Source organism: Canis lupus, chromosome X, assembly GCF_011100685.1.
Source record: "Canis lupus familiaris isolate Mischka breed German Shepherd chromosome X, alternate assembly UU_Cfam_GSD_1.0, whole genome shotgun sequence".
NCBI classification, from domain to species: Eukaryota; Metazoa; Chordata; class Mammalia; order Carnivora; family Canidae; genus Canis; species Canis lupus.
The window spans coordinates 19,502,315-19,522,584 of record NC_049260.1 but is presented as its reverse complement, the minus strand read 5'-3'; the positions used below and the strand labels follow the sequence as shown (position 1 = coordinate 19,522,584).

The 20,270-nt window shown below is 42.7% G+C and overlaps 1 protein-coding gene across 6 annotated transcripts in view; it reads left to right on the top strand.

Moving 5' to 3' along the window:
• ACOT9 (acyl-CoA thioesterase 9) overlaps positions 1 to 20,270 on the top strand; it is a 65,190-nt gene that overhangs the window by 21,637 nt on the left and 23,283 nt on the right. For 3 of the 6 annotated variants that reach the window (XM_038587082.1, XM_038587081.1, XM_038587079.1), the window contains exon 1: positions 19,530 to 19,713. The exons of the other annotated variants lie outside the window; for them this stretch is intronic. In XM_038587082.1, coding sequence (XP_038443010.1) covers positions 19,694 to 19,713 — 20 coding nt within the window. In that variant the 5' untranslated portion in view covers positions 19,530 to 19,693. Of the gene's footprint in view, positions 1 to 19,529; positions 19,714 to 20,270 lie in introns of those variants that run through there. 6 annotated transcript variants of the gene reach the window in all.

Genomic DNA, 20,270 nt, shown 5'->3' with positions numbered 1-20,270 from the left:
TAAAGCTCAACACAGGGCTCAGTCTTACAACCATGAGATCATAACCTGAGCCAAAATTGAGTTGGATGCTCAACCGGCTGAGCCATCCAGGTGTCCCACCCATTCATTCTTTAGTAAGATGTTCTATACCCTCCATGTATTTGTGGTCTTTCCAAATTTTTTCTTGTGGTTGACTTCAAGTTTCATAGCACAGTGGTCTGAAAATTTTCAGGGTATGATCCCAATTTTTTTTTTTGTATTTGTTGAGGGTTGATTTGTGACCCAGTGTGTAATCTATTCTGGAGAGTGTTTCATATGTACTTGAAAAGGATGTGTATTCCTCTGCTTTAGGATAAAATGTCGTGAATATATCTGTTAAGTCCATCTGGTCCACCGTGTCATTCAAAGACGTTTCCTTGTTGATTTTCTGCTTAGATTATCTGTCCATTGTTGTAAGTGGGTGTTAAAGTCCCCTACTATGGGGCAGCCCAGGTGGCTCAGCAGTTTAGTGCCACCTTCAGCCCAGGGCCTGATCCTGGAGACCTGGGGTCGAGTCCCGTGTCAGGCTCCCTGCATGGAGCCTGCTTCTCCCTCTGCCTGTGTCTCTGCCTCTCTCTCTCTGTGTCTCTCATGAATAAATAAACAAAATCTTAAAAAAAATAAAGTCCCCTACTATTATTGTATTATTACCAGTGAGTTTCTTTATGTTTGTTATTAACTGATATATATATATATATATTTGGGTGCTCCCAAGTTGGGGGCATATTTACAATGTTAGATATTCTTGGTGGATAGACCCCTTGGTTGTGATATAATGCCCTTCTTCATCCCTTGTTACAGTCTTTGGTTTAAAATCTAGTTTGTCTGATATAAGTATGGCTACTCTGGCTTTCCTTTGGCATCCATTAGTATGATAGATGGTTCTCCATCTGCTCACTTTCAATCTGCAGATGTCTTTAGGTCTAAAATGAGTCTCTTGGAGGCAGCATATCAATGGGTTTTGTTTTTTTAAATCCATTCTGATATCCTGCGTCTTTCAACTGGAGCATTTAGTCCATTTAAACCAGAGTAGTTATTGAAAGATATGAATTTAGTACCGCTGTGTTACCTATAAAGTTGGTGTTTCTGGTGATGTTCTCTGTTCCTTTCTAGTCTTTGTTGCTTTTGGTCTTTTTCCCCTGACTCATAGAGTCCCCTTTAATATTTCTTGCAGGGCTGGTTTAGTGGTTACGAGCTCCTTTAGTTTTTGCTTGTCTGGGAAACTCTTTATCTCTCTTTATATTCTGAGTGACAGCCTTGCTGGATAAAGGATTCTTGGCTGCATATTTTTCCCATTCAGCATGTTGAATATATCCCCCCATTCTCTTCTAGCCTGCCAAGTTTCTCTGGACAGATCTACTGGGAATCTGGTCTGTCTTCCCTTGTAGGTTAAGGACTTTTCCTCTTGCTGCTTTCAGGGTTACTTCCTTGTCTGTGTATTTTGTGAATTTGATTATGCTATGTTTTGGTGATGGCTGGCTTTTGTTGACTTTAATGGGAGTTCTCTTTGCTTCTTGGATTCTGATGTCTGTTTCCTTCCCCAGATTAGGGAAGTTTTCAAATATAATTTGCTCAAATAAACCTTCTGCTCCTTTTTCTTTGTCTTCCTCTGGTACTCCTACGTAGGAACGTTATTACCCTTTAAGGAGCAGCTGAGTTCTCTAAGACTACATTTGTGATCCAATACCTTCCTTTCCTTCTTTTTTCAGCTTCATTATTTTTCAGACTTTTATCTTCTGTATCACTGATCTGTTCCTCTGCTTCGTCCATCCTCATTGTCATTGGATCCATTCAGTTTTTGTATCTAGATTATAGCATTTTAAATTTTGGCCTGAGTAGTTTTTAGCTTTTTTTTTAACTCTGCAGTAAGGGATTCTCTAGTGTCTTCTGTTTTTCTCAAGCCCAGATAATATCCTTATGATTGTTGTTTTAAATTCTGTTTCAGACATCTTACTTGTATATGTATTGATTAAATCCCTGGCCATGACTTCTTCCTGTTCTTTCTTTTGGGGTGAATTCCTCTGCCTTGTCATTTTGTCTGAATTACTGTTTTTTTGTGTGTGTGTGATTATTAGGAAAGCCTGTTGTATTCCTGCTCCTGAGAGTAATAGCTATATTAAGAAGAGTTCAAAAAAAAAAAAAAAAAAAGGAAGCTGGATCCTAGGTGTGTTTTGGTTTACTTGTCAAAAGAAGCTAGATCCTTGGGACACCTGGGTAGCTCAGTCAGTTAAGTGTCTGACTTCAGATCAGGTCATAATCTCAGGGTCCTGAGAATCCAAGCCCTGTGTTGGGCTCTGGACTCAGTGGGGAGTCTCCTTGTCCCTTTGCCCTTCCCTCTGCTCATGCCCTCTCTCTCTTAAGTAAATAAATAAAATCTTTTTTTAAAAAAGAAGCTAGACCCAAAAAAAGGAAGCTAGATCCTATTTCCCCTAGAACTGAAGCTTTGCAGCACTCTATGATCAGTAGACTTGGTATGTGCAAGGAGTTTGTGCTGGTCTTCTGGGGGAGGGGCCTGCTGTGCTGATTCTCAGGTGGACTTGCCCTAGTGGAGACACATCTGCAGGGCACAAGGGGGTGGGGCTTGGTGTAAGGGGCTCCAGCCTCTGATGGGTGTTGCTGTTTGGCTTACTGAAGTTGGTCAGTGCTGATGGTGGTGAGGCATGGAATGGCGTTGTCCTGTTCTCTCCTCCCTGGAGTGGGAAGTTCATGCTTTAGGAAGCCCTCACAGAAGAGCAAACAATCACCCTTCTTGTGTTCCTGGCTTCCATCAGATCCCTGCCTTCACCCTGTCTGTGCCCGAGCTATCTGCCTCCCAGACAGCACAGTACTCCTGTATTTTATCTTAGGCGTGCGGCTGGGTTTCAAAACTCCATATTTTGGAGACCCATGCAGTGCAGACCTGTGTGGGTCCTCTGGGAGAGGGTTTCGCCGCATTGTGGCCAGTGCCTATTTGTCTCAGAAATCGGTCACACCACTGTGAAGTGTTTCAGAGTTTATGGTGAAGTGCAGCAGAAAGGCCAGCACCAAGGTTTGTTGCTCTCAACCTGTGTCTCTGTTCCTATGCCAGTGAATACAGTAGCACATTGGCGTTGCCAGCTCTTTTGTCCCTGGAGAGGCTGTGCCACCTCTCCCAAATGCACTCCAAGCAGGGGAAGTTTTTTTTTTTTTCCTGTGCAACCCAGGGGATCCTCAGATCATGCTGCCCACTCCCACATCTCTGTCCTCCTTCCCCACTGGAGCACCACCAAGCCCACCAGGCATGACCTTGGCAATGTCGCAAACCTCCAAAACTTGAGACTTTGCATTTCACTGCTTATAAAAACTTGGTGGTAGTCAGCATGCAATCCCCTGCATTCTCTCTCTCTCTCCATAGTCTGGGCTCCTTCCCCTTTGCAGCACCTGCAGTTCTTTTCTCCCCCAAATCAATTCTCTGCAGCTCTTACCTTCCACAAGGTGGCTGTTTATCTACCTCCATTTGTGAAGTTTTACTCTCTCAGTCCTCAGATTGATTTCTTGGATATTCAGAATGATTTATTTAGCTGTGTTTGAGGGATGAGGCAAGCTTAGGGTCCCCCTATTCCTCCGCCATCTTAACTCCTTCCTCAGTCATAGAAACTTAAAAAAAAAAAAAACCCTCAGAAGCCTGGAGGTAGCCAGTTCTAGCGCTAATTCACCAATTTACTATGTATCAAGGACCTGGGCTTTTAAAACCCTTCCTTTCTGCCAGTCATCCTTAATCCATCTCATGAACATAGAAGGGATGTAGCTCTAAGCAATATCAAGCTATTGCTCTAAGCAGTAGCTCCAAGCATCATATCTTCACATCAGCTTCCCAAGCAGGGAGGAAAGGTCAGGAGCAATTAATCTTTCTCCTAATGAGGATTTATCTGTCTTTTTATCTGACAATTAACATCTTTCCCATAATACTCCAGAAGTCTTCCCTTTATGTCTTATCCCGTGGCTGCAAGGGAGGCTGGGACAGTAGGTATCTTGCAAAGGGGAACAGAGATGCTGTGTTTGGCCAAGATAAATTGTGATTCTTTCTTTGAGGTTGAGCAATTTCAGCCACAGAACAAAACTGGGATTCTTTTAACAAGGAATTAGAAGAGAATGACCATAGGATAGGCAACTAAAGATGTTTACTACAATCAGTACTGGAAGCATAGAAAAAGAAGAATCTCAGAGGCCAAAATTGGTGCTACTCAATTTGGCACTATACTGGAACAAGAATGCCCTGATGCAAGAACTCCAGTAGTTGAATCTTAAGATGAGTCTTTGAATATTGTTGAGATGGATACATCAGTCTCTCCTTATTCATTTACTTAACAGATTTTTATCTTATCAGTTGTTATTAGTCTCTGGAATTATAGCAGTAGAAAAATCAGACAAAAATCTCATGGGCATTAAGGAGGGCACTTGGTATAATGAGCACTGGATGTTGTATGCAACTGATGAATCACTAAATTCTACTCCTGAAAAAAAATAAATTCTACTCCTGAAACTAATAATACACTATATGTTAACTAACTTGAATACAAATAAAATCTAAAAAATAGTGAAAAAAATCTCTGCCCCCATGGTGCTTACATTCTAGTAAGTGTGTCTTAGCTGCATGCAACAGATTCCACGTTCATCAGTAAATTTCCTGATTATAATTGTGTTTCTTTTTTTAAATATTTTATTTATTCATTCATGAGAGACACAGAGAGAGAGGCAGAGACACAGGCAGATGGAGAAGCAGTCTCCTAGCTGGGAGCCCGATGTGGGACTCGATCCTAGGACCCTGGGATCACGACCTGAGCCAAAGGCAGATAGATGCTCAACCGCTGAGCTGCCCAAGCGTCCCTATAATTGGGTTTCTTATGGTCCCCAAGCAGTCTTACATCGCATTGTGAATTAAGAAATTGGTATTTTTATTTCACATGTCAGTCTTTTGGTTGATGTGAGTCCTACTAGGAACACACATTTCACCTTTAGTGAAATGACAAATCTTGTTTTTGACCTGCATATCTGAGGGCCAATACCTGAATCATGATAAATTCAACAAGGCATTTCAACCCTGTGAGCCATCGTGGGAGACAGAAAGCCACACAGTTTTCTCTAGTTAATACCCCAATAATGCATGTTTCTCCCATTTGGAATATTTACATTTATTAATTAGTGTGAAAGAGATATAAGAAAGGAATATTAAATTTTAAGCATTTAAATATCTCTGGAAAAAAGGAATACTGGCCTTGAAACTTTGTGACTTGTGTAATGTGTCATGAACTGACAGGATTAAAATTCCTCCTCAGAGGATTTAAGGTTTAAAAAAATTTCCTATTGGTACACATTTAGTTTGCTTCTTTTTTTCCCTGTCATTTCAAACAGTCCTGTTATGAACATTCTTGTATATATCCTTGAGTACAGGAGCAAGAATATATAGGGTTTTTACCTAGGACAGAAGTGCTGGGTCAAAGGGTTTATGCATGTTTGATTTTATGGAATACAGCCAAATGGTTTTCTGGAGTGATTGTGCCAACTCATAACTTCTACTAGAAGTGAATGGGAATTCTTACCTGGCATCTTCCATCCTCACCAACAGTTGGTATTTTCAGACTCTGGTTTTTGCTTACCTGATAGGTATAAAATGGCATCTTATTATGGTTTGAATTTGATTAATGTGATGTTGAACTTTTCATGTTTCTTTGCCATATATTCTTAATTCTACTTGAATTGCCAATTCATGACCTTTGTCCATTTTTAAATTGACTTCTTTATCTTTTTCTTATTCATTTGTAGTAACCCTTTTATACAATTTATTATTCTAACTCCTCACCCCTCCTTTTTATTATTTTTTGCTCCAGACATGTACCAAATCTATGGCTAGGATCTTTTTTCTTTGTTATTAGTGTCTTTGGTTTAAAAAAATAGTGTCTTTGGTTATATGGAAGTTTTTTATTTTAAAATAGTCAAATTTATCAATCCATTTGGAACTAAGATGGTTACTGGGTATAGCAAAATCAAAATTTTTATATATATATATATATATATTTTAAATTTTTATATTTTCATGGTGAATTTTCCCTATTCTCATATTTGTGGTTCTTTATCTTTAGTGGGTTTTCTTTTCTTTTTTTTATAAATTTATTTTTTATTGGTGTTCAATTTGCCAACATATAGAATAACACCCAGTGCTCATCCCATCAAGTGCCCCCCTCAGTGCCCGTCACCCAGTCACCCCCACCCCCCACCCACCTCCCTTTCTACCACCCCTAGTTCGTTTCCCAGAGTTAGGAGTCTCTCATGTTCTGTCTCCCTCTCTGATATTTCTCTTTAGTGGGTTTTTAACAAAGTTTGATTTACTTATTTTAGAGACAGAGTGCATGTGTGCAAGAGAGGGGAGGGGCAGAGGGAGAGAATTTTCAAGTAGATTCCCTGCTGAGCATAGAGCCCAATGTGGGGGGTCAGTCCTTGGACCCATGAGATCATGACCTGAGCTGCAACTAAGAGTCAAATGCTTAACTGACTGAGCCACTCAGGCACCCCTATCTTTAGTGGTTTTTAAAATTTAAAGTCCATAGGGCGTCTTGGTGGCTCAGTAGCTTAAGCGTCCAACTTTTGATTTCGGCTCAGTCATAATCTCAGGGTTATGAGATCGAGCCCCACGTTGGGCTTTGTGCCAGGTGTGGAGCCTGATTAAGACTCTCTCTCCTTCTCCCTCTGCCCATCCCCCCTCACTTAAAAAAATGAAATTTAAAGTCCATTTTTATGAAATAAATACAGCAAATACAGCTTTATTTTTTAAGTATTTGCCTGATATATCTTTTCTCCTAATCTTGACTTTTGACCTTGCTATATCATTTGTTAGTGACATACTGAGAACAGACCAGTAGGAATGGTCCATACCAGTTGCAGAAAATAAGGGCCCTGTAGCCAGTACCAGCTTATATACTTATCATTTTGGTTTTGAATTTCATGCTTGCTTTTGTCCCTTCATCACTTACATCACCACATCATGGTGGACAGGACCAGGGGGTGGATAAGGATGATATGTGTGTAAGGATCCAGCCAATAAATGAGACAGACTCAGATCCAGTGAAATAGTAATAAGTTCTGAATCTATTTTTGCCTAGCACAGTGGAAAGAAGTAGAAATAGAGTTTCCTTATTTACTGGCCTGAGATAGAAAAGAATCCTAGTTTAGGAAAATTAACATTCAGAGATAGGATTCTGAAAAGACAAATTTCAGGACATTTTGCGGTATGTTGGGGAGCCATTTGATAATAACCCATCAATTAAACTAGAACCATGTGTTGTTACTTTATAATTTACCAAAGTAAAAATAAATAGAATACCTTTTTACACACAGGGAAACTAATCAGAAAGGGAGAAATATCAGCTAAAGACCTGGAAAATGCTGAATATACACATGAGAGGGGAACTTGAGGATTATCATTTGAGGCCCCGTGATCATCTAGGTTTTTAGATAATTTCTCATTTCCCAGTTTGGTTCCCCTGACTCTGCAGAATTGCCTGAATCTAGCAGTGATTGCTGTTATACATGCCTGGGATCATGAGACTACTTCTCCATATCTACCCATATCATGTTTTTCTGGGCAAGTCTGGGGTATAAGACCACGCTCTCTGGTGGAGAAGGACATCACTACTCCATATCTGGTAATAACTATTGGGGAAATGCTTGCTAGCTATCACTTGCTAGCCATTTTGATTTTTGGGGAAAGATATTTAATATCTTTTTACCCCAATATCTTTATCTATAAAATGGGAATACCAATCTCCTATGGTTGTTGTAAGGATTAAATAAGATAACTGAGCAGTAAGTGCTCAATAAATAATACTGTCCTTGTTACTATTTCTTCACAGTTGAATTCATCATGAATTTTCATTATGTTAGGCACTGAGATAAGTAGTCAATATGTGGTAGCTATCATACTGCTTTTTTAGTCATTTGGCCAATCCATATTATTATATAATTAAATTACAGTATATTAGGCATTGTGCCAGATGTAGGAGCCACAGCAGTAAATAAGACCGAACCCTCAAGACTCTGGACAAGTTTTTCTGGCTCTACTAGTGAGACTCTTTTCTCCCTTAGGAGTTCTCTGGACTTCTTCCAAAGAGATCACAGATGCCTTCCTATAATGTGCCAAGTTCTGGCTGACTATAGGATGGAAGGGAAGATATACAAATGTGAACAGCCTTTGTCCCATATAGGCACGTGGGAAATAAGCTGCTCATGATAGGGGACTTTTGATTTGCTTTGTCTTTCCTTTTCAGAAGAACCTAGTGTGTGTGGGGGTGGGGGTGGGGGGTTGGCTTCTGCTGAAGTACTAGGGGGAAATTCTGCTGTCACAGGAGAAAAGAATATAGATGCAAAGCACCAGACCAAAACGTCCACTCTGGCCTTCCCACAAGAAAGGAGAAGAAAGTAGGGGAGTTGTATTTTCCCAGTCCATAAAGAAAACCCAGCCTTTTGGACTTTGTCTCCTTAGTGGGTGTCAGTCATCCAGTTCCTTCTCGATGAGACAGGCCAAGAGAGTAGAAAAGGATTGAGGATTTACTGGGGTTTGAATCCTTCAAGTCATTAGAAGAGGGAAGAAAAGAAAGAAGTCCTTATCATGGTCCTCCCTCAGAAAGGATAAGCTGTAAAAAAATCAGACCTTTCCCACTGCCAACATTCATGTGCTCTCAGGCATTATAATGCTACAAAGAGTCGCTGTCTCTTTTCCTACTAAATGTCCTTTTCTGTTAATCAAGCTTTCGTAGGAGGCGCCAGACTCCAAGAATAGGGGTGGGGATGGGGCAGGGGTCGTGGGGGTGATGAGGGGGGTGCAGAAAAAAATAACCCTTTACAGTAATAAGAAAAGTTTTCATTTAAAAAAACATCTCGGGGGATCCCTGGGTGGCGCAGCGGTTTGGCGCCTGCCTTTGGCCCAGGGCGCGATCCTGGAGACCCGGGATCGAATCCCACATCGGGCTCCCGGTGCATGGAGCCTGCTTCTCCCTCTGCCTGTGTCTCTGCCTCTCTCTCTCTCACTGTGTGCCTATCATAAATAAATAAAAAAAAAATTTAAAAAAATAAAAAATAAAAAAAAATAAAAAAACATCTCAAAGGGTTTAGATTAATGCATGGATAATTGATTAGATTGAATTTATGATGCTGGGGAGGGTGGCTTTTGAGGTTGACGTTTATCACAGATTACATTGTTCTCTCCTACAGTCAGTCATCTTTTTTTCTCACTGTGATAGTCCCCATCTTTAATTTGGACTCTGAATATGATCTATAATGTGGATCCTTTTGTTTTTATGCTATGCTCTTATGGATGATGCTAAAAGCTCAGTCTGGCTGGTTTTTAAAGGCTGGATTAGATCAAACTAGCCTTTGAAGGTGGGAGCATTGCTTATAGTTCCTTTCCCTCCATTACTAGCCTCCTCAAGAGGAATGTTTACATCTTCTGATCACTTAAATCTTAACTAGGTATTGGGAATTAACTGTGTGCTCAGGGACACCTGGGTCATGCAGTCAGTTAAGCATCCGACTCTTGGTTTCTGTTTAGGTCATGATCTCAGGGTTGTGATAGAGCCTAGCATCCAGCTCAGCTCGGAGTCTGCTTAGAGTTTCTCTTTCCATCTCCCTCTGCCCCCACCCCACCAAATAAGTAAATAAATTTTTTTTAAAGAATTAACTATTTGCCCAGGCTCAAAATTTAAAAGATGACTCAGGGCAGCCCCGGTGGCCCAGCGGTTTAGCGCCGCCTTCAGCCCAGGGTGTGGTCCTGGAGACCCGGGATTGAGTGTGCAGTCTCTCCCTGCACAGTCTGCTTCTCCCTCTGCCTGTCTCTCTCTGTCTGTCATAAATAAATAAATAAAATATTAAAAAAATAAAAGATAAAAAAGATGACTCAAAAAAACCACAGATGACTCCTGCCTTCACAAAGCTTACTATAGGGGTGCCTGGGTGGCTTAGTCAGTTTAGTGTCTGCCTCAGCCCAGTTCATCCTTTCAGAGTCCTGGGATCGAAGCCTGCATCTTCGTTGTCTTCATCGTCGTTGTTGTCTTTGTCATCTTCCCTATAGTCATAGGGCTCCCTGCTGAGCAAGGAGTCTGCTTCTCCCTATCCCTCTGCCCCTCCCTCCTGCTCATGCTTGAGCTCTCTCTCAAATAAATAAATAAAAAACATAAATTTTAAAAAGCCTACTACATCTTTGGAGTACCATGATGGACACTTCAAGTCATTGAAGAAATAATACAAAGCAAAGTATAATTAAGTGATAAATTGTCAGATTCAGACTTAATAAAATGGAAGTTTAGAGCAATTAAAAGTTAATGATGATTTACAGGAGTCAGGAAATCCTCTTAGACATAGGGCTTCAGTTAGGTCCATAAAGAGTGGAAAGTACTTGGCAAAGGGAACATAGCATGAACAGACCAGAGAAAGAAACCAGAAAGTTCAGAGCCTCAGTTTCCTCATCTGTGAAATGAGTCAGGCAGTCAGACATGAGCCCCTCTGTGGCAGCAACTGCTGTTCTCACTCCTGTGGGTCCAGCATGAAGCTGAGTTTCTCTTGTCAAATTGGCACTTGATATGTGGGTCTTTACTTGAACAAACATGACATGTGGAGGAGATGGTTTGGAGATATGTCTACCCAGGGTTAAAGTTGATGTTAGCAAACAGTGACTCCCCTTCAGGAAGCTGGGGCTTGGCTCAGAACCATCCGAGAGAGAGAGAGAGAGAGAGAGAGAGAGAGAGAGAGAGAGAGACATCTTCCAAGCCGTAGACCTAAGTCCTCTGAGAATGTAGTGAAAACGGATGTTTTGCTTATGCACTTCCCTTCCACTGAGCAGTTGCCTCTAGCACAAGATTTATTTGGGTTGGTCACTCAGGAACTCTCCTGCCAGGAAATGAGCAATGGTACCTGGCCAGTTTCCGTGGGTGCCTTTAATCCAAATGACGTACTTTAAGTAGCCAGGTATGTGTGATAACGTGAATTAGAAGGCCAGATAGCATTGTCCCCTTTTATTTCTTGGAAAGCTTTCTTAGCCTTTTTATAAGGGGTGTAGTTATGAGACTGGAAAATTCAATTTGGATCATTTAGTGTCCTTTCCTCTAAGGGAAGAACTCTCTCATATGTCACTTCCTCTCTGTGGCTTTCCAGGCCACTATCCTGTCACCTCACCAGGACTCCTACAGCATTCCATTTCAGCAGAATGCATTATTTACTGAGATCTTGTGGCACGTTATTCATTGGAATAATTACCACAGCACATTTGACTACATTTCCATTTGTTTCTTCCTGGACAGTGAATTCCTGGAGGTCATGAGCTCTCCCTGTTTGATCTCTATAGCCTCACTACCCAGCACAGCATCTGGCATATAATAGGTGCTCAATAAATGGATTTAATTAATATATTGGCTCTATTGATTATTTTTAAAAGTATTTATTTTAAGTAGGCTCCATACCCGGCAGGGAGCCCAACGTGCAACTTGAACTCAGGACCCTGAGATCAAGACTCGAGCTCAAATCAAGATTCAGATTTGACAGCAGAGCACCCAGGTGCCCCAAGTTTCTTTCTTTTTGAAAATATTTTATTTATTTATTCATGAGAGAGAGAGAGAAGCAGGCTCCACACAGGAAACCTGATGTGGGACTTGATCCCGGGACTCCAGGATCACACCCTGGGCCGAAGGCAGGCACTAAACCACTGAGCCGCCCAGGCGTCCCCCCGAGTTTCTATTTAAATTCCAGTTAGTTAACATACATATAAGTTTCAGGTGTACAATGTAGTAATTCAAAGCTTCCATACAACAGCCCATGCTCATCATAAGTGCCCTCCTTAATCCCTGTTTCACCGATCCCCCCACCCACCTCCCCTCTGATAACCATCAGTTTGTTCTCTATAATTAAGAGTCTATTTCTTGGTTTGTCTTTCTCTTTTTCCCTTCGCTTATTTGATGTATTTCTTAAATTCTATATAAAAGTGAAATCATATGGTATTTGTCTTTCTCTGACTGACTTATTTAGCTTAACATAATATTCTCTAGCTCCATCCATGTTGTTGCAAATGACAAGATTTCATTCTTTTGATGGCTGATTAATATTCCATTGTGTATAAATACCACTTCTTTATCCATTCATCTACGGATAATTTTTATTTTTTTATTTGTTAAAATTTATTTATTCATGAGAGACACACAGAGAGAGGCATAGACACAGGCAGAGGGAGAAGCAGGCTCCATGCTGGGAGCCGGACGCGGGACTCGATCCCAGGTCTCCAGGACCACACACTGGGCTGAAGGTGGCGCTAAACCGCTGAGCCACCCAGGCTGCCCTCTATGGATAATTTTTAAAGAATCAGAGCTAGAGTTCCATCTGAAAAATTCCTCAAGTTCATATCTTTACTTTCTCTAGCTCAGACTATAAGAAGCCATCCCTAGAACTGAGTTGTAGTTGGTTCCGATAAGAGGCTGAGAGAAGAGGAAAGAGGGAAGAAGCAAACTCTTTATGGGACAGGGTCAGAGTTCAAAGAGAAATTGGAGAATTACAGACAAACTTGACCAATAAGATCACAAGCCTAAGGAAAATTCAGGTATAAAAATTCAAGATATAAAGTTCTATTGCTGAGTCACAAAGTACCACAAACTTAGCAGCCTGCACAACATACATTTATTGACTCAGTTTCTGTGGTGAAGAGTCTGGTCGTGTTTTAGTTGGGGCCTCTGTTCAGGGTCTCACAAGGCTGTACTCAAGGTGTCAGCCAGGGTTGGGGTCTTATCTGAGGCACAGGTCCTTTTCTGAGCTCAGGTGGTTGTTGTTACAATTCTTTTTCTTGCAGATGTAGAACTCATGGTGGCTTGCTTCTTCAAAGCCAGCAGGAGACTCCCTATCTTCAAGGAAGGCCAAAGACTCCAAGGAAATATTTTAAGGACTAACCTGATTAAGTCAGGCCCACTCAAGATACTCTCCTTTTTGAGAGTCAAACTGATTGGGGCCTTAATTGCATCTGCAAAATGCCTTATGCTTTTTTTTTTAAGATTTTATTTTTATTTATTTGACGGCGGGGGGGGGGGGGGGCGGGGAGGAGAGAGAACGAACAAGCAGGGGGAGAGGCAGAAGGACAGGGAGAAGCAGGCTCCTTGCTGATCAGGGAGCCTGACATGGGGCTCAATCCCATGACCCTGAGATCATGACCTGAGCCGAAGGCAGACGCTTAACTGACTGAGCCATCCAGGTGCCCCTTATGTTGGCTTTATACCATAACCCAATCATGGGAGCAACATCCATCATATTCACAGGTTCTCCCCACACTGAAGAAGAGGGACATGGATATGAGGGAGTGGGAATCAAGGGAACCATCTTAGGATTCTACGTACCACAGGCTCTGACTGAGAGACCTCTGAGTGGCACTGTGCCTCTTTTAGGAAAAATAGGGAAGTCTGGGAACCAAAGGGCAGAAGCAGGAGTACCCTCAATTACTATTACCATAATGACCCACTGGGGGACTTTATGCTTTCTCAGCCTGCTACTCTGGGCTCTGCAGAGTTTGAGGTTCTGTTCCACATAGGGTCACATTCTTGCCAATGGACACAGCAAGGGTCTCACTGAACTACAAGTATGGCTACTGGCAGGGCTTTGGATTCCTGTGGCCAAGGAGTCACATTCTTGTCAGGGGTAATTGCCCTTAATCAGCAGGAGGAAGGACAGGTGCTGCTATACAGTGGGGCGGGCAGGGAGGAATGTGTATGGAACTCAGGTTGGGGTGTGTGTGTGTGTCTGTGTATAGAAATTCTCTCTCTCTCTCTCTCTCTCTCTCTCTGTCTCTCTCTCTCTCTCTCTCTCTCCATATATATAGGCAGAATCATGGCCTTCCAAAAATGTCTCCATCCTAAATCCCAGAATGTGTCAATATTTTAGGTTACATGGCAAAGGGGAATTAAGGTTGCTCATCAGCTGACATTAAGATAGGGAGATTATCCTGGTGGGTCCAATGTAATCATACAAGTCATTAAATGTGGAAGAGTCAGAGGAAGATGTGGCTATGGAAGAAAGGCACAGAGAGGTGCAATGTTGCTGGCTTCAGATAGGGTGGAAAGAAGCCCTGGGTCAAGTGGTACAAGTGCCCTCTAGAAGTTGGAAAGAGCAAGAAAATGGATTCTCTCTTAGAGCTTCCAGGAAAAAAGCACCACTCTGCCAATATCTTAATTTTAGCCCAGCGAAAGCTGTTTCAGACTTCTGACTTTCAGAACTGTAAGATACTAAATTTGTGCTGTTTTAAGCCACCAAGTGTGTGGTAAATTAGTGATAGCAACTATAGGAAACTAATATTGGGTGAGGAAATACTGTCCAAATCACATTGTCCAGAAATAAGTCATTCTTGCTGTATCAGGGGAGCTTTGCATCTTCCTCTATTAGAGTTAATGTTATACAGTTATACTGATTTGTTTCCATGTTCCTCTCTCTCCCTCTCTCAGGCTGTTGGCTTCTCCTGGTCCGGGACTGTGCCTTCTACATCTCTGTATTCTTAATCTCTCAAATGTCATCGAATCTCTGTGGGCATCTGTGGTGTTGAAGGAGGAAGTGGGGAGTCACGAGGGGGAGGAGACTGAGATGGTGGTGGTGTCAGTGCTAGGGAGGGAAAGCTCAAGAACGGGTGGGGACTGAGTCTGGCTGATGTTAATTCTCTTGTGGGGGGGCTGGCTTGTTTGGAATGCAGAGAATTTGCAGGTCAGCTGCAGCTGAGGGGAGGCTGCGCCCCAAACATCTTGGCCTCAGTGGGGCTCTTGGTTCAGGAATGACTCAACAGTATTCTGAGCCTCCTGGATATGCCCCATCAACAGAGAACCCCTAATTTCCTCTCATCCACTCCCTCACCTGCCACCTACAGTGTTGCTCAATCCTTATCGTCCCAGATGGGAAGCACAGACTTCAGTTAGAGATGGAGCAGCTCCAGTCACTGAAGTTTTTAATTTGAGCTTTCTGTGGGTATCACTGTTTCTCTCGTGTCCCAATGCTGGATCTTGGTACTATTGGGGACCTTGAATATGCCCTCTAATCAAACTCAAGCTCTCAGAGTATGTGTGTCTCTCTCTTATCTCTTTCTTGTCTCCCGTTTTCCTCCTCCCCCATCCTCTCCTCCTCCTCCTCCTCCTTCTCTCTCTCTGCCTCTGTCTCTGTCTCTGTCTCTATCTCTGACCATATATCTCTTCAGGGAAGTATTGTGAGAGCTGCCAGGGCCAGGGTGAGGGAGATGGAGGAGCCTGAGTAATACACAAGGACTGAGGAATTGTGGGTAATAGTAGGAACTAGAGTCAAGGAAGAAATGGGCACTTTGAAGGAGTAAAATAAGGATCTTTCCTCCCTCCACAGATGAGGCCAAACAGAAGCCATATGTGGTGTCTTGTGCAATGTGCTAGTTAGTTCCTTATATAAACCAAACAAAGCAGTCTAACAATCCTATAAATACCACACAGAAAGATGAACCAGCTAGAGTAACGTCAGTGTTTCTAAAGATAAAGTAAATTAATACTACTGGCACCACCCTGTTTTTGTGTGGCTCATCTCCCAAAAGCACAAAATACAAATTTATACCCCAAAGCATGTTTTATGAATTCAAGCAGCTGGCATGATTTTAGCATATATGAAATATGCACATTCTTACTGTAAAGTAAGTTTTAAAAGCTTGCATGCACTCTGAAGCATGAGCTTTTGCAAAGAGAGTGAAATATGTTTACAGCTTTGTTCCCTTCGTGGTTAGTGTGTCCTAGTGCAGCTATATTGTATCAGAGGTACTTGATGGTTTTCCTTGCCCGAGGAATGGCAAAATTGGCTTCTATACTGGCCCAGCTGAACAGGCTATCCTGGAGTAACTGGAGGCTCTATTTCTCAGCTGGGATGACAGCACTTGGAGGTGGTATGAGGAAATATGGAAAGTGACTGGGCAGGAGAATAGAGAGAAATAGAGTGTAGAATGAGGAATAAATCGAAGAGAACTGAATTTGTTAGTGAAAGTGGATGAGGTGGGAGAGAGGGGAGGCATGACGGTGAAGAATGATCAGAAGGTTAGGCATTGGCAGGGGAGACACCATTGAACTTGTACTGTTTAAGCTCCCTCTTATTGAAAGAAGCATTTTTATTGAAGATGACACCCTGAAAGATGTCCTATCCTAAGGAGGCCCTCTGACACCAAATCACCAATAGTACATGTTTTAAGCATTTGCTATTTTTAAGCAAGAGGAAATTGTTAGAGGAAAAGGAGACCATTAAAGACATGAACCTTTCAACACTTGGATTTGATGAGTAGTCATAAAGTAGAACTGAGGGAAGGTAGGGAAATTGATAAAAATCACTGAGTTTTGCTACTCTTGGGGCAAGTGGACATAATACTAAACACTTTCATGTAACAGCTCACTAGTCTTTCCAGTTTTTTCTTTAAGGTTTGGGAGAAAAACACTTTCCCATTGTTTCCTCCTCCACCTCCCAATTCTGGATCCCTCTGTGTAATATCTATAATCTGGGAAATAAAACTACTTTTTAAAAAGTAATTTCTAGATCCTGATTGAAATCATAGCAAGAATCAGTTTGTTTGAAAGTTGATGACATAGTTTTCCAAAAACTTACTCTACCCAAGTTAGATATCCAAAAGCTTATATGGTTCAATAGCCCAAGGAAAGATGGTTACTAGATACTTTTCACTCGTATTACTTGACTGAGCAGACAAGGTTTTCAGTTGTGCTGTTTGATTTTATTCTTCTACTTGTAATAGTGACCTTGATAATATCTTATGTATCTTGATAATATCTTATGTAAAAATCAATGCTTGATTTTTTTTAGATACTATCTCTGTTACCCTGACACCAAATCAAAATAGAACTAATGGAGCATAACAGGAAACAAAAAGGTGGGGTGGAGAATCTGTTACTTAAGGACAGTGATCTCATCACTGTACAACTGTTGGATGTTTCCTGGTCTGATTTTTGACTACTTTGCCTTTTATCCCTGCTACCTACAATTCAGTATAACACATATGCCTTATAACAATGCACACATAGAAATCAGGGTTGCTAAGCTGTTTTAATAATTTATTTATTAAGAGTTTATTTATTAGAGAGAGAGAGAGAGAGACTACACTAGAGAGAGTGAGCATAAGTGGTGGGGAAGAGCAGAGGGAGAGGGAGAAGCAGGCTCTGCACTGAGCCAGGAGCCCAATGTGGGGCTTGATCTCAGGACCGTGACCTGGGCCAAAGGCAGACGCTTAACAGACTGAGCTGCCCATGTGCCCGTTTTAAGAATTTTATGTATGTGCTATTTGAGAAAATTGGACATGTGGATGAATGCTGGGCTAGCTGGGTTTAACAGGGGTTCTGTGAGGTAAGAATTGAGGTAAGTGGGTTAAGTGATAGGATTTTTTTTCCTGTTTAAATTACATCTGTAGTAGACATCTATGGGGTTGGTTTCTCAGCACTGCTTTTTCTAAGAAGTGCTCTATTTCCCTAAACTATGTAGTTACTGTTAGAAATAGCCATGTTAGAGATTGTGATTGAGCACTTGACCACGGTTCTGGCTGAGGGGATTCCTGGTAAGTCACACGGGCCAATCATATGACCTTGCCCTGCTGCCACAGTTGACCTGGGGTGTGTCCAAGGGTGCGAGCCTGATCCCACTTGGGCCAGTGAATCCCTTCTCAGGACTTTTTTTTTCATTGAAGTCTAATTGACATAAAATGTTATATTAGTTTCAGACATACAACGTATTGATTCTGCAATTCTGTACATTACTCAGTGGTTACCGTAAGTGTGGTCACCATCTGTCACCATACAAAGTTATTAAAATATTGACTATATTTCTTATGTTGAAGTTTTCTTCTCTGTGGCTTATTAATTTTAAAATGGAAAGCTTATACTTCTCAACCCCTTTTCCCTCAAGAATTTTTGAGACAGAAATTTGGGTCAGTCTTTATGCATGTGGCTATGGTTATAAGATGTAAAGATCAGGAACTTCTTTTGCTATGTGGAGAAAGATATTATATATAGAAAAAAGAATGAGGCCAGTGTGCAGAGGGAAGTGAAGATAAGGGATGGAGAGAGGGCATCTTTATAGTAATGAGTCCCTGGTTTCAGCTGTTCTGGCTCATTTGACACCATTTATATGCTGATGAAAAGGTGTCTTTTGGAAGGTGACTTGATTGCCCAAAAATTATAAATTGTTCCTATCCATTATTATACTATCTTTGTAACCTGAAAAAATTATCTTTTTAATTTTCTCTCTGAACCTAACATTGCTTTAACTAAAAGTAAAAACTAAAAAATAATGTAATTCAATAAAATATTTATTGTACTGTGTTAGGTGTGGTAGAGTATTAAAAAGTATAGGTGACACAAAATGTAACAAAACCATCACTGAAAAGGTACAGACAGTATGTATATGTGCTGCCGAAGTGAGCACATGAAAAGGTACACAGTACGAACAAAAATGGAAGAGAGGTCCCTGCAGGCTCATCCAGAAAGAAGAGTCTTCAGGATGCAGGGCTGATAAAAGTTAGGTAGAGAGGAAAGCCAAAGCCAAAGACCATGTTCCATTTGTAATTTGTGATGTGATTTAAAAAAAATCAGCTTAATTAAAATGGACACATTTTTACTAAGCATGACGTATCAGAAAAGCATAGTTTGGTCCCTGCCTTCTAGGAAAGAAACATCTTCAGGGGCAAAGCAAGACTTGTGTTTATTCTGTAAAGATCCTCTCTCATTATCTTGTTTGGATTCTCCTTTAGACTGCTTTACCATGTTGGAAATTAGGTTATTTGGTAACTTGTTGATTTGTTTTTCTTCTCTCTAAGGTAAGCCCCCAAGGGAGGGATTTTTGTCTATTTTGTTGCATCCCCACCATCCACAACAGCATCTGGTTTACTGCAAACGGAATTCGTGGAATGAAATGGAGAATCGGGTTGTACAGTAAAATCACATTAACTCTCTGGCCTTGAATATCTCCGGGCCAGCCAGAAATCTCCCAACTTTCAAACACTAGGGGGCAGGCTGAGATTAGAACAGAAACAATTTTTTCCTTTAGGGCAGTGGTTTCTAACTTTGCTTACATAATAAGCATCGCCTCCGGGCGCCCTTAGACATTCTAAAGATCAGACCAGACTCCTGACTATATCGGAATCCGCAGAGGGTGGGGCTCAGGCATCAGTCTTCCAGGAAGCCGCCCAGAAGATTCCGACGTGCAGCAGAAGGGCAAGAACCACAGACGCGGGGGTCAAGGTTGCGCGGCCTTCGGCGCAGCGGGAAAACGGAGACTGGCCGCCAGGACTCCTGGCCTCCACGTCACTCTCTGGCCGTGGTGCCTTTAATCGATAGTGGCGGGGAGTGGCCGGTCCTCCCCGTAGCAACACGCCCGGCCCGGCGCGCTGATTGAGTGGGGACCAACTCCGGCTTCCCGCCAATGGGAGCGGCTGCAGGCGCCGCGTGCCACCCCCGGCGGCCGCGAGCCCCCACCCCGAGCAGCGAGGCTCCGCCCCCGGGCGGCCGCTCTGCGAGGGTGCGGTCGTGGGGAGCAGGTCTGGTCCCGCGCTTGCGCTCGCGCTCTCCGGCTCTCGGTTCCCTCGACTTTCCCCCCGCCCCCCCGGCCGGCTCGCGAGGCCCGGGTCTCGGATCGCGCGCGCTCGCGGCTGTGGAGCGCCATGAGGCGGCTGGCGCTGCGGTAGGTAGCAGGAGGCGGCGAGGCGGGGTCCTGGGGTCGCCCACGCCCTCGCTCCGGGCTGCTAGCGGGTCCGGGCGGAAGGAGCAGGCCGCCAGCTGGGAGGACTAATGCGATGGTTTGGAGCAGAAAGTGGGGCCGGGTTAGAAGGGGCGACCACCTGCTGCCTGGACGGGTGCCATTGGGCTTGGGGGGGGCGCCGCGACCCCCACCTTTTAAAGGCTTCTGGAGCAGAGTTTGAGGTTAAAAGCGGAGCGGCACTTTAAGGGAGGAAGTTGGGTGTTCCCTTGAAATTCCTTTCTCTTTGCTCATCAGGGGTGTGGTCTGGGGTAGCCCCAAGTCGGAAAGCTAGCCTTTAGGATTCCACGTTACTTTCCAGCCCTTTGCCCTCCTTTGGAGAGCATTTCTCGGTTTAAGTGCTTGACCCGCTTGACTCTGGTTAATGTGGGCAGAGATTGCAGGGTACCTCTTGGACTGTCAGGACTTCAGTCAGGACTGTGTGCCCAGGGCTTTTGGTGCTGATCTAAATTTTACCTTTAATGAGCAGCAAGGGGGCGAGG